Source organism: Panthera uncia, assembly GCF_023721935.1.
Source record: "Panthera uncia isolate 11264 chromosome A1 unlocalized genomic scaffold, Puncia_PCG_1.0 HiC_scaffold_17, whole genome shotgun sequence".
NCBI lineage: Eukaryota > Metazoa > Chordata > Mammalia > Carnivora > Felidae > Panthera > Panthera uncia.
Window position 1 is genome coordinate 23,076,191 of NW_026057577.1, and position 17,473 is coordinate 23,093,663.

The 17,473-nt window shown below is 37.5% G+C and overlaps 1 protein-coding gene across 1 annotated transcript in view; it reads left to right on the forward strand.

Moving 5' to 3' along the window:
• Window positions 1-16,924, forward strand: part of ISOC1 (isochorismatase domain containing 1) — a 135,755-nt gene extending 118,831 nt beyond the window's left edge. The window contains exon 5 of the mRNA XM_049649121.1: window positions 16,067-16,924. Coding sequence (XP_049505078.1) covers window positions 16,067-16,078 — 12 coding nt within the window. The 3' untranslated portion in view covers window positions 16,079-16,924. The remainder of the gene's footprint in view (window positions 1-16,066) is intronic.
• The last annotated feature ends 549 nt before the right edge of the window (window positions 16,925-17,473 follow it).

Here is a 17,473-nt window from a genome sequence, read left to right on the forward strand (position 1 = left end):
CAAAGAAACCAGGCAGGCAAACTGATTTTTCTTAGAAGCTGAGTTAGTTTAAGATTGCAGCAGTGACAACCATGTCTGTTAAGGTAAATAGTAAGATTTCGCTTTCCCTGACCTTTTTAAGTTTAATGAAAAACAGTCACCGAGAGAGAAATGGACAGTGAAGCCAGAACAGAAAATAGGGCCAGGCGTTCATATGCACCACAGTGTAAGTAGGACCCTGGAATTTACAATAGAAAAATTTAAAAGCAAATTCACTCCAGGATATCGTTAAGCAATTTTCTTAAGTAACAAGTAAACCAGAAGAGACAAGAAAATACACAGCTAACGTATATATGTTAAGGGTGATGCTCTAGTAGAGAAAAGAATAAAGTTCCTGAAAGCTTCACTTTTCTTCAAAAGTTTTTGTGCCTGTTTTTCTGTTGTAATTCTTGCATATGAAGCCCATTTGGGTTGGCTGAATACCATAACTCAGGCAACCCAAATCCCGTATAGACATTGACATTGTGTCTTCTCATCAAATTTTTCTGGAATAAACTCTGCATTCATCCTCACTTTGCAAGAGCTGTAATCACATGCCCCCATCTTGTAGGCAACAACGGTCCCCATTCGCCATCTGAGAACAAGGGCTTCTGGGACACAGGGCTTTCGGTTTTAAAACTGGGACAGTCCTGAGGAAATCATTTTGGTTTGAGTGGGTTCCTAGATATGTAAGACTTTGAGTGCTAAAACCTGGAAAGTCCTCAGCCAATTGAGAAAATTTGTTGACACTACCTAGTCCCTTGCCTTAGAGTATACTACAGAAATTGTATGTAAGCTACTTGGAAATAGCTGCCCATTGTTTGCTACAAGGGTCAGTAAAGTTCCTGCCACTTGGGGAAAGACCATGTCCTGAGAATGAGCCAATGCATTGAAAAACACTACTAAGAAGGCAGAGTAAAAGGGTGAGTTCTCTTCTTTTTGTTATTTGATACTGATAGTACGTCTGTGTAAACATCCTAAATTCTGAATATATTCTTTGGATTTTTAATTTCTGTTGGTAAATTCCCTTTTTTCTTTAAACTTGAACAGGATGGATTTTCTGTCATAAGTCACTTAAATTTCACATTTTCTCATATGGTGGCAAGTTACATGTCAAAGAGTCTAGACCAATTCTTTTTTTATCACCAGATTTTAGCTGACTATTTTAAACAGTATTTGATGATGTCAGGCTTTAGTTTTTGCCAGTGATGTTACATGGTACTGAATTGTTAGTAGACTTTCAATTTCCTTGAATAACAGTGATGTTAAAAAAAATGTCAATTTTTTTTTTCTTGCTTTCTGGAAGTCTAGATTGAGATTAGTATTCTAAATCCTTGGACCATTTTGGTATTGGTTGTTTGTATTTTCCTAATTGGTTAGTTGGTTTTTATTTTACATATTCTAAGTTGTTGCCTGTCTTCCAGTATTGCTTCATTAGACATACATAAATTTTTGATATTGGTGTAGTGAAATTTATTGATCTCCTTTTATAGCTTTGTGTGTGTGTGTGTGTGTGTGTGTGTGTGTGTGTGTGTATTATTTTTTTAATTTCTATTTGAGGGAGGGAGGGAGAGAAAGAGAAAGCAAGAGACAGGGGCAAAGGGAGAAAGAGAAAGAGAGAATCCTAAGCAGTCTCCACTTTTAGAATCTAGCCAGATGTGGGGCTAAATCCCAGGACCTTGGGATCATGACTTGAGCCAAAATCAAGAGTAGGACACTCACCCAACTGAGCCATCCAGGCGCCCCATGTATATGTTATTTTTAAAAACAGCCTGGGGCACCTGGGTGGCTCAGTTGTTGAAGCATCCGACTTTAGTTAAGGTCACGATATCATGGTTTCTGACTTCAAGCCCTGCACTGAGCTCTGCACTGACAGTGTGGAGTGTTACTGGGATTGTCTCTCTCTCTCTCTCTGTCTCCCTCTCTCTCTCTCTCCCCCTCTCTCTCTCTCCCCCTCTCTCTGTCTGCCCCTCCCCCGTTTGCACGCATGTGCATGCTCTCTCTCTGTCTCAAAAATAAATAAATAAAAATAAAATAAAAACTTATCCCTACTATGAGATTTTTTTCATCTTCTCTTCTAAAATTTGTTGTCTCTCATATGTAGGTGTTTACTCAATTTGAATTCTGTGTGTGAGCTAGACACTTCAACTTAGCCAAAGGGAAAGTCAACTCCATTTATTCCTTTCCCAGCTGACATAAAGTAACATTTCTTCTTCAATTGAGTTCACCATATATGCTTGGATGTATTTTTGAAGTCTGTAGTACATATAACAGCATGATTAGTTTATGCCTGGTTCAATACAACATTGTTGAAAAAATTACTATAGCTTTATAGTTAATCTTGACATCAGGAGGTTCTGTTTTATGTCTTTAAAAAAATTTTTTGTTACTGTTTATTTATTTTTGAGAAAGAGAGGGAGGGAGGGAAGGAGAGGGAGACACAGAATCCAAATCAGGCTCCAGGCTCCAAGCTGTCAGCACAGAGTCCGACGTGGGGCTCAAACTCAAAAACCATGAGATCATGACCTGAGTTGAAGTCGGATGCTTAACCGACTGAGCCACCTAGGTGCCCCTTTCTCTTTTTTTATATGAATTTTAGAAAGTTTTTGCCTTGTAAAATCTTTTTGATGTTTTGATCAGAACTGAAGTTGTCATATAGATTTGTTTAGGGAGAATTGATATCTTTAGTGTTCCTCTCTTTCAACAAGGTGTAATCTGTTACTTCATCTTCTTAAATGCCTTTAATAAAGTTTTACAATTCTCTCCATTAAACCTGTCTAACTTTTATTTTAATTGTATTGAAATCAATCCCCAAATTCTTTAACATCTCTGCCTTTACTTTTTTTCATTTCAGATAGGTTGGAAGGAGTCTGTTCTTACGTGTTTGTCTGTGTTTTGTGCCTAGGAATGTTGGTTCTAATATATATATATTTTCATGTTTATTTATGAGAGAGAGAGAGAGACAGAACATTAGCAGAGGAGGGGCAGAGCAAGAGGGAGACACAGAATCTGAAGAAGTCTCCAGACTCTGAGCTGTCAGAACATAGCCTGGTACGGGGCTTGAACCACAAGATCATGACGTGAGCCGAAGTCGGATGCTTAACCAACTGAGCCACCCAGGCACCCCTCTAATAATTTTTTTCATGTAACCTCTAGAGTATTTGATTTGATTATATAATTCGGAAGTAAAGTCTACTCTGTGCATTTGTGTGTGTGTTTGTGTGTGTGTGTGTGTGTGTGTGTGTGTGTGTGTGACAAGGATCTTCAGTAGAATATTGAATAATAGTGATTACAGTGAGTATTCGGTCATGCTCTATTTACTATTATGTTTGATTCATGAACATGGACTATATCTCTGTTTATTTAAATCTTTTTAAAATTTCTTCCAAAAATGTCTTGTAGTTTTCACTGTACAGGTTTTACTCTTCCTTTATTGAATTTATTACTAAATATTTTGATCTTCTTTGATGGTACTGTGAATAGAATTGTCATTTTAATATCATTTTGAGATTATGAGAAAATAAAATACAATTACTAGTTGGTGGAAATACAGTTTATTTTTGTGTATTTGTATCCTTTGTATATTTTTGTATTTTTAATATTACTCTTAAAACCTTGGACCTTACTGATTTCATTTAATCTGATGATAGGTCTCGAGGTTTTTATTTTTTGTGTATATATGAATTTCTCAGAGTTTTCTATATATAAGATGATCTCTGAAAAGATCATTTGATTTTTTTCCTTTCCAATGTAGCTGCCTTTTCTTTTTCTTGCCTAATTATAATGACACTACTCTCTAGTATAATATTGATTAGAAGTGGTGAGAATGGACATCTATGTTTTGTTTCCAGTCTTAATGCTGTCAATATTTTACAATTAATTTGATGACAGTTGTAGGTTTTACTAAATTCCTTTTACAAGTTTTAGGAAGTTTTTTTTGATTCCTCCGTTATCGTTAAGAGTTTTTATCATAAATACTAGATTGTCAAATGTTTTTGTCTTATTCCCTTAATATGGTGTATAATATTAATTGATTTTCAGTTGGATAATTTATTTTTCAACTAATTTTCCCCCATGTAGTGCTGGTAGGCCCAGATTCCCAGTTCTTACATCCTCTGATCGCCTATAGCTCTCCATATAAATGCATAAGTGTATGTCCATGTGCATAAATATGCATAAATTTATGTATGTACACATACACTTGCATTTAATTGTATTTATTTCCTTACCTTATAAATGTCCACATGACATTACACAAATGCAATGGGCTTTGGAGCAACATAAACCGAATTTAAACCCTAGGATTTAAACTGAGTCCTGGGAAAATGACTTCATGTTCTAAAAGTGTTTATTCATCTCTGGAAAGACACTGCTAACAGCATTCCTGAGTGCTTGTGAAGATGAGTGAGATAATTTAAGTAATGGCTGTTACAGGCATGCAATACAGTTCGTGGCACATGATAGACGGTGAAAAATGTTAATTGTATCTGTTTCACATCCATTTATATAATCTGCCCAAGACCTGCCATGGGTGCCAAGTATATTTTTGTTGAGTTGTATATCGACCAGTCCTATCAGTAAACTAGGGAAAGTGCCACAGTACAGGCTCCTGGTAACACTTTGCTTGTCCCATGAGGGGAAGAGCCTGGAATTTGTCCTTAACACCACCTTTTACATCTAAGAAGAATTTTCAGATTCCTACATGATTTTCTCTGCGTTAACATCTTCTATGAAGACAGTCATACATGGAGCTGAAGGAATCTTTACCCTTTGAGGCAAGGACATAAAATCCTAATAAGGTAGGTTCATAGCACCATTTTCATAAGACTAGCTACTAGGAAAGATTACTGTTGGCTGATTAGTCTTTTTAACTGCGTGTGTGTAGAGCAAGTTCATAAAATGTGGCCTCATGCAAATGAAAGCCTGCAGTCTACACCCACCCCCTAAAGCTTTCATAGAATCAAGTGCATGACTAGGATTTGCTATTGTTAGGTAAGGCAGTCAGTGAAAACACTAAACAGATAGATACTCACCTTAGTTTATAATTTATACAAAGCTGTTTATCTTTTTTAGAAAACTTTTTAAAGTTTGTTTAGTTATTTTGAGAGAGAGAGAGAGCATGCACAAGTGCGGGAGAGGCAGAGAGAAGGAGAGACAGAATTCCAAGCAGGCCCTGTGCCATCAGGGCACAGCCTGATGTGGGGTTCTAACTCATGAACAGTGAGGTTGTGACCTGAGCCAAGATCAAGAGTGGGATGCTTAACCCACTATGCCACCCAAGCGCCCTATAGAAAGGTGTTTAGATTTATATGGCTATAAACCTTGGCTAGAATCAGAAAAACAATCCAAAGTCATAAAATTGTTTAACTTCAGGAAAACAATTAGATAGTTGAGGAAGACTCTCAAATTGCTAAAATCACAGTAAAAGATAAAATCACCTAACTTAATGGCCTTAAAAAGGAGAAGAGAGATTGACAAAGAATCCATAAAGCCTTATTCATCACGAAGAATTAAGTGAATTAAGTACTCAGTATTTTCCAATTAGATAAAGGGTGTTGATTTTATAAGGCATTTAACTATCCCTTACTAGTAACTATGTACTAGATGCCAGAATTTACTTGAATTATGTCATGTAATCTTCAGAGCAGTTCTGCCCGACACTGACTATTATCATTATAATTTAGGCCAACTGAGGCTTTGATGTATAAACCTCTTTGGTAAGTAACATTGGTGAGTTGCTTATATTTTCTGAGTACTTGTAAACCATTGCTGTTTCTCTCAGACCATTTTAAGTGATAGAAGAATTAATAAATTCTAATGAAGAGATCAGTGGGCATACTTTGACTTTTAAAATGGATAACATATTTGAAGCTTCATCTTCTCCAGTTTCCTTTCCATGGAAGTTTGAATTATCCTCTCTGATTTCTCTTTGTTGTTTTTTTAATGTTTCTAATTATTTTTGAAGGACAGAGAGAGAGCACGAGCAGAGGAGGAGCAGAGAGAGAGGGAGATACAGAATTCGAAGCAGGCTCCAGGCTCTGAGCTGTCTGCACAGAGCCCGATGCGGGGCTCGAACCCACAAACTGTGAGATCATGACCTGAGCTGAAGCCGGACGCTCAACCGACTGAGCCAGCCTGGAGCCCCTATTCGCTCTGATTTCTTTAATGATTAGTGCTCCTCCTGTTTATTTGTGGTTTCCATTGTAGCAGGTGCTGTGTCTGAGGATAATGAAACATTTACTTAGGATGTGTTTTAGGGCTATTTACAAAGTATGTTCATAGACATCCTTTATCGCTAGTTTATATGTTTAAATATTACCTCTTTCCTTAGACTGTTGCATTTTAGTTCTTGATTGCTCTCATTTCTGTAGGAATAGAGCACTTGGCTAAAAAGATTAAGTGTGTAGTAAGAGGGAAGTGGCCAGGAGATCAAATTAAATTCCCTTTGTTAAATGTACTCTGTTTCTATGTTGATACACAAGCTCCAAAAGGGTGTGAGATGCTTGTGAGAATAGATTCACAAGTAGCTCTTAAAACTTAAATCCCACTCACACCAAAATCTGTAAGTTTTTTGTTCCATCTATTGTTTGAGTCCTAGCTAACAGAACAGCCCTTTATCTTGGTAAAGAGAATGTTCATAAACCTCCAACTTTTAAACATTACTCTTGGGACCGCATAATGAGAATAGAGAGAAATAACAAAGAAATGTAAGTTGATGGCAATGTATCATCTGTCTACAAAACCTGGAATTAGTTAATTTATATTATTTGGGAAAAATACTGGTTATCTTGATTACCAGGGAATGTATTTCATTAAATAGAAGCAACTACGGACTTGGGTGCCTGGCTGGGTCAGTTGGTTAAGCATTGGCTCAGGTCATGATTTCATGGTTCATGAGTTCCAGCCTTGCACTGTCAGTGCAGAGCCTTCCTGGGATTTTCTCTCTCTCCTCTCTTTCTTCCCCTACCCCCCACCCCACTCTCAAAATAAATAATCTTAAAAAAAAAAAAAGAAGTAACTATTAAGTTGACAAAGATTATTTACTTAAAATACATAAGGATATTTGTTTTTTGTGTGTGGAGTTGTGTCGGATTCCGAGTCTGAAGAGCCATTGATGGTGAAGACTGCCACCCACCGAAGTTCAAAGTTAGCTGAACTATGCAGGGAAAAGCCCCATCCTTTACTTTGTCCAGGGTGCATAATGCCATGTCTTTCCTGCACCTTGAGGGAAGAAAGAATTCTGAGAATGGGAGTGCTATGACAAAGTCACAAAAGAATGGAAACCTGTACTTTCAGGTTGATTAACAATTGTAGCTTCAATGGGTGTGTGCCATGACAGAATTCTCGTGTATTATTTAGTCTTAGACCTTAGGGGAAGAGCAGTTTTGACTGTATGTGGGATAGATGGGGAATTAGGTGCTGGACAGAAACCTTTGAGCCTCAGGAGGGAGCATCTGGTAATAAGAAACTCAGTTCAGTGCAGTATCCAGTAAACCATGGGGGGAATGGTGAGTGTGAATGTGATATATTAAGGAAAAACCACAGCTTAGTGGGAGGAGGGGAAAGGAGATGACATGTTCTCCTGTTTCCTAGCCTATTTCCATTCTTCATTCTACCCCATTTCTCCATCATATTTCATGTCAGGGGTATCCTTCCACATGGAAATCTTTTCTCCTCTGGATTCCCCTTGTTCATCTCAATGAAAACACTCAGTCTTTGAGTGTCCTCTGAACATTGTGACTGGCATGTACCCATATACAAAGTTTTTTTTTTTTTAAGATTTTAATTTTTAGGTAATCTCTATGCCCAATGTGAGGCTTGAACCCACAGCAACCCCAAGATCAAGAGTCACATGTTCTAGCAACTAAGCCAGCCAGGTGTCCCATAGACAAATTTTAGAACTCTCACCCCAGTCTCCTGCCCACCCACTGAATAAGAAAACTTGAAAATAACATAAAAAATCAAATGTATCTCCTTTTTAAAAAAATTTTTTTTATTTCTTTATTTGGAGAGAAAGAGAGCGTGAGAGAGAATGCAAGTGAGCACAAGCAGATGAGGGGCAGAGAGAGAATCCCAAGCAGGCTCCATGCTCTGGGCTGAGCCTGAGGCAGGGCTCAGTCTCATGACCATGAAATCATGACCTGAGTGGAAAGCAAGAGTTGGACACTTAACCAAGTGAGCCACTCAGGAGCTTCAAATGTGTCTCCTTTTCAAGACAAAAGAAAAGACTCTGAAACGTTTCATGTTTTGTCATCTTTTGTGGATTCTTTTTCCAGTTATTCTTCCCGTTTAAATTTTGGTGGTTGTCAGAGTTTTATCCTTGGTCCTTTTGCATTCATTCTCTGTTGCATTCATTCTCATTTACAAAATGTATAATTTTTAGTAAAAATAAAAAAAAATAAACTTGATGTGATACTGGTAAGCATAGAATTTATCTGGATTGTCAGTACCACACATCAGACTTGGATTATGACAGTGACTCCCAAATGCAACTACAACTCTGGCTTATTTCTTGAAGCCCTGATCCATAATCCCCATCTCCTACTGGACACCTTCAACTCAGCGGTGACCAGACCCCACAGCCACAGCATGTGCAAAACCAAACTCATTACCCTTTCCTCCATACCCCCCAACATTTTCCTTTGTATTAATTACTACTGTCACTCACTTTGCAGAATGCTTTTCACTGGGCTGACTTTAGGGATTTGCACACATCCTACTTTGATTCTCATCTTCATGGTTCAGGAGAATTAAATACTCCAATGACAGCTTGGAGTAGGAAAGAGAAAAGGGAGAGTTTGAAAAACAAGGCCTATTTATGAGTTGTGTAAATAAAATTGTGTCTTGGGATCCCAGCCCAAATGACAGTACAGATCTTTGCATCCAAAGGAAAATGAGCTCCAGTCATCTCTTTCTCCATGTTGTCCTCAGACTCCCCCTTCCTAATTCTAAAAGAAGTCATAGATGTAAGGCCAACCAGCTCTACAGTAGCACCAGTCTCTGATCATGGCTTAGACTTCACAAAGTGCGCTCAAACCAAGTCCTTGTTATCAGACATGCATTGACTTCTTAACTATTGCTTCCCCTTAAACTATTGCATTAGATTTTGGAAGGGGTTCACATTTTATCTCTCATTAACGAATTGCCTCCAAAGACCCAGCTAGTGACATGAACTACTAATTTTCAACTGCTGTTTCTTAATTGGAGAGAAAATATTAATGAATCAGTACATAGTCCTGTCTGGGTCATGTTGACTGGGAATCACCAGTCAGTCACCAACTAGTGATTAGGCTGAGTTTTCTAGGTCCAGTGTAAAAGTCAACAGAGGCTGCAGTAATCACAAGCAGAATATGTTAAGTATTTAAATTTCTCTGGAATGATTGCTGTGGTTCTATATCTGGTACCAAATATCAAATCACCTGAGGCACTAGTTGAAGCCAAAGATGATACAAAGAGTGATAGAGGAGGGGAATAATAAGTACTTAAAAAATTCTTCATACCTCTTGAAGATACTTTTATTTTCTTCCATGCTAAATTTAGATATATTTCTTCTTAAAGAGTATGGTGGTGGTGATGGTGAAATTTCTCACTTTCTCAATATGTGAAAGGATACTCCTATGGAATGGTGGAACCACAGGAGGAATGCCTGTCTCCCGGAGACCCTGGACTTGGATCTGGATGTGGTAACTGATAATATCTTGAATGTACGCTTTTTTAGGGAGTCGTTCCATGTATGTTTTGTTGCTGGTGGTGTCCTATGAGGGCTACTTGAATTAAACAGGATTGAGTTTGTTTTGCTTGGAAGCACAAATAAACATACTAACTTTGGATGGCCAGAGGTGACACTCTGTAGTAAAACATTTATCTTTTTACGAGGTGCCGGTCATAGAAATTCCTATCTTACATTTGGGGAGTCACTTACCTTATGTGTCAGTAATGACTGTACTCTATAAAAGCTGAAATGCCAAATATTCTCGTTGGCAGGTGCCTTCGCATGGAAAGCCCATGACTCAATCCCTACCAGTCAATTTACAAAAGAGAGACTTTCAGTCAGTAGCTTATGACATAAAGAGGCATATCAACCTTGAGATAGGTTTTCATTACGACCAACTACATAGTAGTGGTTGTTGTAGTAATTTGCATGCTTGACAGCAGCAATGGCACAGCAGTTGTAGTGGTGATATCCAGTGGCCAGAGTTGAGCAGTACTTGCTGTGGAGGCTGGGCTTAGTGGAGGCAGCTGTCATGTTTATAGCAGTCTCTTCCAATGGCCGGAGTCTACTCATTGTTGGCTTTGTATTCTAGGTACTCCAGTTCTAATGGAGATTGGAGAACGGAGATCTAATTACTTTCTGGCTTAATGTGGCTAGAGTTCATTTCTAGTGTTTCTAGTTCACTTCTATGTACCAAGCTAAATATTCAATTCTCTATTTTTTTTTTCTACTTGTATTTCTTACTTTCCTCTTGTCCCATTTACTTACTCGGCCTTCTTGCCTCATTGCCTAAGGAAAGGAATATAGCTAGATTAAGGAGAAATTCTGGCTTTGTTTTCGAAACACTTGAGCTTTGGTATGGGATTGATAAAATGTCCGGATCAGAATCAAGGTTTAGCATAGGTCATCTCATATTAGAAACTTTGAAGGCCTCAGAGAGGGAGAGTTAAGGAAAAAGAGGCACGGGAGACATGTCTGTGTAGGCTTTGCTAGCAAGCCGTTAGCAAAGAAGCAAGACCCCAGGGAGGAAACGGCTGGGGAGTGCATCTAGGTAGACAATGTCATGGGTGGCTTTAAAACAAAAGATTGCTGTGCTCTAAGCAGGGAATTTTTTTTTTTTTTTTTTTTTTAAAGCTGTGAGTTCTGAAGTGCTGTGTTGATGGGAGGTGACCGCATTTGGACAAAGGAATCAATTATGAGGGCTGTTTCCCCCGGATTTGGCTTTATGAGTGTCTGTAGAACTTGTTAGAACTTTAGGGAGGCTAAAAGGAAACATGAAGACTGAAGTTAGGTTCCATACCACGAAGCAGGATAAGAATTCAAATAAATGAGTCAAGAAAAAGTAAAATCATAATTTCTACATTCCTGAGTTTATGAATTGAAAATTACATCCACTAGGAAACTTGTAAAAAGAAACAAGAGTATGAAAGTTGGAGAATAACATGAAGGAATTTTATAAGACAATCTTGGATTAAGGAAGCTATTATGAAAATGACATTAAACCTCGGAACATAGCAATTAAAAGATGGCTGCATTTGAAGATTTAAAATATTTAAGTTTCAGGGCACCTGAGTGGCTCAGTGGGTTAAGCAACTGACTTCAGCTCAGGTCATGATCTCATGGTTCATGAGTTCGAGCCCCACATCAGACTCTGTGCTGACAGCCTGGAGCCTGTTTGAGATTTTGTGTCCCTCTCTCTCTGCCCCTCCCTTGCTCATGCTCTGTCTCTCTTTCTCAAAAATAAGTAAACATTAAAAATCCTTAAGTTTCTGCATGGTAAGTCACGTGTCTCATAAAAGATAATTTATTAGATGTTGAGAGTGCTTTTACATGGTATTCAGAGAAGAGAGCGCTAAGCAATAAAAGGTGAACTGAAATATAAAGCAGCAACTTGCAACAAAAGAAATTCAGATGTTTTATTTTAACCTATGAAGATACGTTCAGTATTGGTGAAATTATTAAAGAAGAAGTTAAAACATCGACAAATCATTTTTTCTCTTTTGAAGTAATATTGACAGCAATAAGGCAGTAGTGATAACAACAACAGTAATAATACAGGTTTGCTGAACATTTACCGTATGCCAGATGTTGTCAGAAGTGCTTTACAGGAATCGATTTATTTAATCTTCACAAAATCCTGATAGGTAGCTTGTTATTATTTTCCTCTAGAATTTAACATTCATGGATGTGGGTAAATTTGTCGGCTTTGTTCGCTGTTGGACTGTTATTACTTAGAAAAGTGCCTAGCTCACAATATGTACTGGATAAACGTCTGTTGTTCGAACGAATTTTTGTTTTGCAAATGACAAAACTGGGCCACAGAGAGGTTAAGTATGTTGCCCAAAGGAACAAAGCTATAAAGTGGCTGAATTAATTTTTGCTGCCAAACAGTCATTCACTGGAGCCTGAACTCTACATCGCTGTAGTGCTTCATACGGAAAAGCATTAATACACAGTGTCTGGAAGATACCAGTGGAAAGACATTATCTTTACAGGGCGATTGGCAACAAAGATCAGAGTGAAAAATACACCCTTTAACTCAACAGTTTTACTACGGATGTACTCACGTACGCGAAGATTTACTTAGAACTGTGTTTCTTGGTGCATTCTCTCTGTTAACAGAGGGCTTTACAGAAGCTAAGTGTTGATAAATAGGGTTGGATAAAATGGGATGCCGCTTTACAACGTGGTGGTTAAAAACGGGTCATTCTCTGTGGGCTGATTTGGAAAGATTATCATAAGGGGAAAAAGCAAGGACCCAAACAATTAATACATTCTGCTCTCTGCCAAAATGAATCCAGTATGTTCTGTTTCTATAACTCTATGTCTATACCTCCACATATCTCTCAGACACACATCACACATATGCTCAGATGTAAGCTTGCAGTTTTTCTTGGAGAGGGATTTGGTGTCTGTTTATGGAAAGAGGCTTTTGTTGGATTGTATTTGACCATGGACAAGCATTACTTTTTTTAATAAAAAGCTAAAGCATAAACTAAATATTTGCATATACCCAAATACATTAATGTCAACCTATAAACATTTTCTCTGTGGAAAAAACGAGAACAGTAGGAGGGCAGTAGGATCAGAGGCAGGAATGCAGGGAAGGAAATCTTTCTTCTTTAATGGTGTTTAGTTTTTTATAATGGGAATATGCAATTTAAATTACTTCTTAGAATGAACGTCTGGCTTTTCTTTTTAATCTGGAAGTACACATGTGTAACAAATTGAACTCTAAAAACAAAATTTTAAAGTGAGTTAAGTCCAGAAAAATTGTTTTGAAGGGTATAAAGTTTTATAAGCTTTGAAGATGTGTTACTCTGTAAGTCATTCATGTAAATGTGTATGCTACCACACAATTTGTGAAGACTACAACTACTGCAGAGTCAAATTCAAAGTTTTGTTGGTGATACTTAAGATGTTACATTTTTTTAGTTTGGGACCTCGTGTTACCGTTCTGTGATAAATAACACAAAGTCTAAGACAATCTGGAAAAATTTAAAGTTAAAAAAAATTTAGGACACCAATGGTTTCCTTCTGGAATTTTTTACATTGTGATTTTCTGTAAATTCAAAGAAGAAAAAAATCAGTGTTTCTACTTTACCTATTCCTGCCACCCCACTAACTTCATTCCTTAGGCAGTAGCTGAGAATAAAAAAAGACAACATTTTTTCAGATACCCAAATGGCATCATGTCCTTCTGGTACTTCACCTTCAGCAGAAAGGACCAAGTAAATCATTTGAACAGACTGAAAGGTCAGATGCACATAAGCGGGCAAGAAGCAAAAGCAATTTCAGGTGTTTTGTGAACATGCCAAACATGACTCTAGTTAATATTGGCCAGTTACGTAAGCCTGCTTTCATCTCTGCATACGTTCATCCACCAGGGCACTAGTACACTTAGTTAGGGTTTTCAGAGGCTAAAAACCTGAAACAACCCATGTAAGCAGGAGTAGAGGGCACATAGAGCATGTACTCTCTCATAACCAGCTGTAATAGCAGAGTAAAAATAGGACAACAGGAGAGCCTAAAATTGTTAATCAACTCTCGAAGAGAAAATACGTAATAAAGGCTGATGATCATGATGAGAATGGTCAAGGCAGACTCACCTGTGTGTGGATGATTTAGGTAGAGATGGAAATTATTTTTAAAAAAAAATTTTTTTTAACGTTTATTTATTTTTGAGACAGAGAGAGGCAGAGCATGAACGGGGGAGGGTCAGAAAGAGGGAGACACAGAATCGGAAACAGGCTCCAGGCTCCGAGCTGTCAGCACACACCCCGACGCGGGGCTTGAACTCACAGACCGCGAGATCGTGACCTGAGCCGAAGTCGGCCGCTCAACCGACTGAGCCACCCAGGCGCCCCTAGAGATGGAAATTATAATGTAACTCCACATACAGAGAAGGAACTTGATCGGGGCGGGGGGTGGGGCTGGAAATCTATTCTCATGCACTAGAGAGAAAAATGTGAAAAAGACTATCATGTATTTCTCAAAATAATTGGAATCTTAGGAAAAAAGAAGGCTAGCATTAGAAGGTTCTTCAGAGATTGAAAGAGTTGATGTTAGAGATAAAGTGAATGGGTGTGGCCATTCAAGGGGATGAAGATACTCTGAGCAAACAGAAAGAAGCTGGAGAAAGCTAGTGGTGAGTATCATGAGGAGGTTGCCTGAAGAGCTGGTGAGCTGTTCTGAGTCAGTTTAGAATAGGGTTGGGTACTCATAGGAGATCTTGGAATGTAAGATTCATTCTTTGAAATTTGATCCAAAAGACAATGATGGTTCAGTATGGTTCTTGAGCAAAATAGAATGATAACATGGGTATTTTGAGGGGGATAATTTATTGGGGCTAGAAAGACTAAGTGAAACAAGTTAACCAAGATTGTTTGACAATATACAAAAGAGAATGATAAAAGGCTAGAGCAATAGGGTGGTTATAAATTTGGATGTAAAAGTCAAAGCTGAGGTATACTATAGTGAAGGAACTGTGATACTCTCCAGTCACAGATGTGCTGGCTCTGATATTAAGTGCTTGTAAGTGTTTAGTTTTATGTAAAATGTCTACATACTCCTTGTCTTCTCTGGAGGTCCCACGAAATGGATGAGGGAAGGGGAGCTATCCCAACAGATGTGAGGGAAAAGTATGAGAAACTGAGAGACAAAGAGAGGCAGAGATGCACCAAGAGAGAAGGAGAAAGAGACAAAGGTAGAGAAAAAGACAAAGAAATGCAGAGAGGGGCAGAAGGACAATGCCTGGGTGGAAAGGAGAAGAGAATAGACTTTTCTTACCTTCATTTCCCCCCTTTTTTCAAATTATAGGACCTCTATATAGCTGCTGTTTCCTTCTGGAAGCCCATTTGTGTTTTTGCATAAAGATCATATACGCCAGCCTAGCAAATGCTGGAGCACTGTGGGATGCAAGGAAAGTTTCTGAAATGACCATCATACTAAGGATATTCTTTGTGTCCAGACAGGATTTTTCAGATATCATTTACTCTTGGTGGATGCTCTTGTTTTGCTAACATCTGTGGCTAGGGGATGAATCTCCAGTTTTTCCCTTTGAGCTCAGTAAATTGTGTCTCCTGATGGTAGATGTAGGAATTGGAGCTCCATGCTGCTCCTGTATCTGTCAAGGGCAGCAGCAGGGATGAGACTAGTTTCACCTGGCTATGTAGGGGCATCTGGGGGGCTCAGTGGACTGAGCATCTGACTGTTGATTTTGGCTCAGCTCATGATTCCAGGGTCATGGGATAGATACCCACCTTGGGTCAAACGTGGAGCCTGCTTAAGATTCTCTTTCTCCCTCTGCCCTTCTCCCCCCACTTGCGTGCTATTTAAAAATTTAAAAAATAAATAAATCAAAAGATTTGTTTTCATATTAGAAATGGAAAAAAATGGCCTAAGTATGAAGGTAACATTTTCCTTGTCATATCTTCATGTTATATCTTCATTTTTTTTTATTGGGGGTCGGTATAAATCACTTAGATATACTTTTGTTTACACTGTTAGGGTTCATGATGAATGTCTATAAAGTAAATATGCCTCAATTTTATTCCCTTTTGAGAAATAGTCTCTTGATTGGGATTTGCTTTTTTTTTTTTTTTTATCACATGAAGGTATCATGAGATTAAATGCTAAATACCGTATTCTTTTTGGTAAATACCGTATCCTCTTTGGTAAAAATAACTAATATTTGTTAAGCTTTTATGATATGTCATGAAGGCACTGTGCTAAATGCTAACCATATGTATGTGTGGTGTATGTGTAAATATACGGCCTCACTTAATTATTATAATTTACCAAAATAAGTGCTGTGTGCTATTATTTATTTTACAGATGAGAAAATGAAGCATGGAGGTGCCTGAGCCCAAGTCACAGGGTGTTAAGTCAGAGAGCTAGGGGTAAGGCCAGTTGGATTGCAGAGGCAATGATCTTTAATTAATACCTTTATCAAAAATGTAGCATTTTCTTCGCATTTTGTTTTGTCATACTGATTTTCCAGATAAAATATTCTCTTCTTGGCTTTTTGTGTTTTTGTTTTTGTTTTACTTTTCTAATATCAGTTGAATAGTTAGTTGGCTTTGTGATTCCTAGGTGAAAAGTCTGTCCTGCTAAAAAAATTCTATTTCTACCAACTGCATAATATTTGAAGTTCCAGATAAGAGAGCTTGATTTCTTTTATCTAGGGTTCCTTTAAAATACCAGTAATATGGTAGAACACTTTAAATTGTTTTCTCTCATTTCTTAATAGAATTAAATTTTCAGAAACTTTATGACCATTCATTTTTATGGAAAAGAAGGAAGAAAGCATGTGTGAACACTGGCTGCTTGCAGTGTCTCACTGAGCAGAAGAAAAGGGAAAATGGGAGCGGTTTTGCGTATATTTGACCCAAACTTTGTGTCCCTGTCTCTCTTACAAATTCATTCTAAAATATTATAATTATGCCTCCAATATGCTAAGGTTGGCCTTAAAAAATTAATTTAAAAATAATGGGCTAAAATAAAACATCTATAGCAACCTGAGCTCAAATAACTTCAAATACCAGAAAATAAGAAACACAGGAAGAAAAATAAAAACTGTCTTGGGATGAGCACTGGCTGTTACATGGAAGTGATGAATCACTGAATTCTATGCCTGAAATCATTATTACACTATATGTTAGCTAACTTGGATTTAAATTTTTAAAAAATGAGGGAAAAAAATGCCAGAGAAGAAATGAAAAAAAATCAAACTGTTCATCAGAAAAAATTTTAATGGATGAAGTAAGTTTCTTTAAAGACGAATATCTTATGTGTGGTTTTAAAAAGACCATCATGTAGCTGCATCTAAGGGAACCACCTAAAACAAAAATGAATATAAGGACTTGGACCCATATGAACCAAGAAATGACAAACAGAAAAGAGGAAATGGGAACATTTTCATTAAGAAAAGCCTTTGTTGGTACAAAAAGGCAAAATTACCAAAAAGATAGACCATGAATAATTTCGCATCTAAAATAGCTTTGAAATTGGTAAAACAGCTAGAATGAGAAAAAAAAAAAAAAAAGAATCATTGTAGGAAGCAGTAAGACTTTTTTTTTTTTTTTTAAGAAAAGACACGACTAAATAATAAAATACTTGAGGATCCATAGGTTTTGAAAAATATAGTTACGTTTAATACAGATACCTAATATTGAAGAAGGTACTCCTCAGCAAAAGATAACATCTACCAAATTTAGCAAATAGGCTTGAGGGAAATATTCA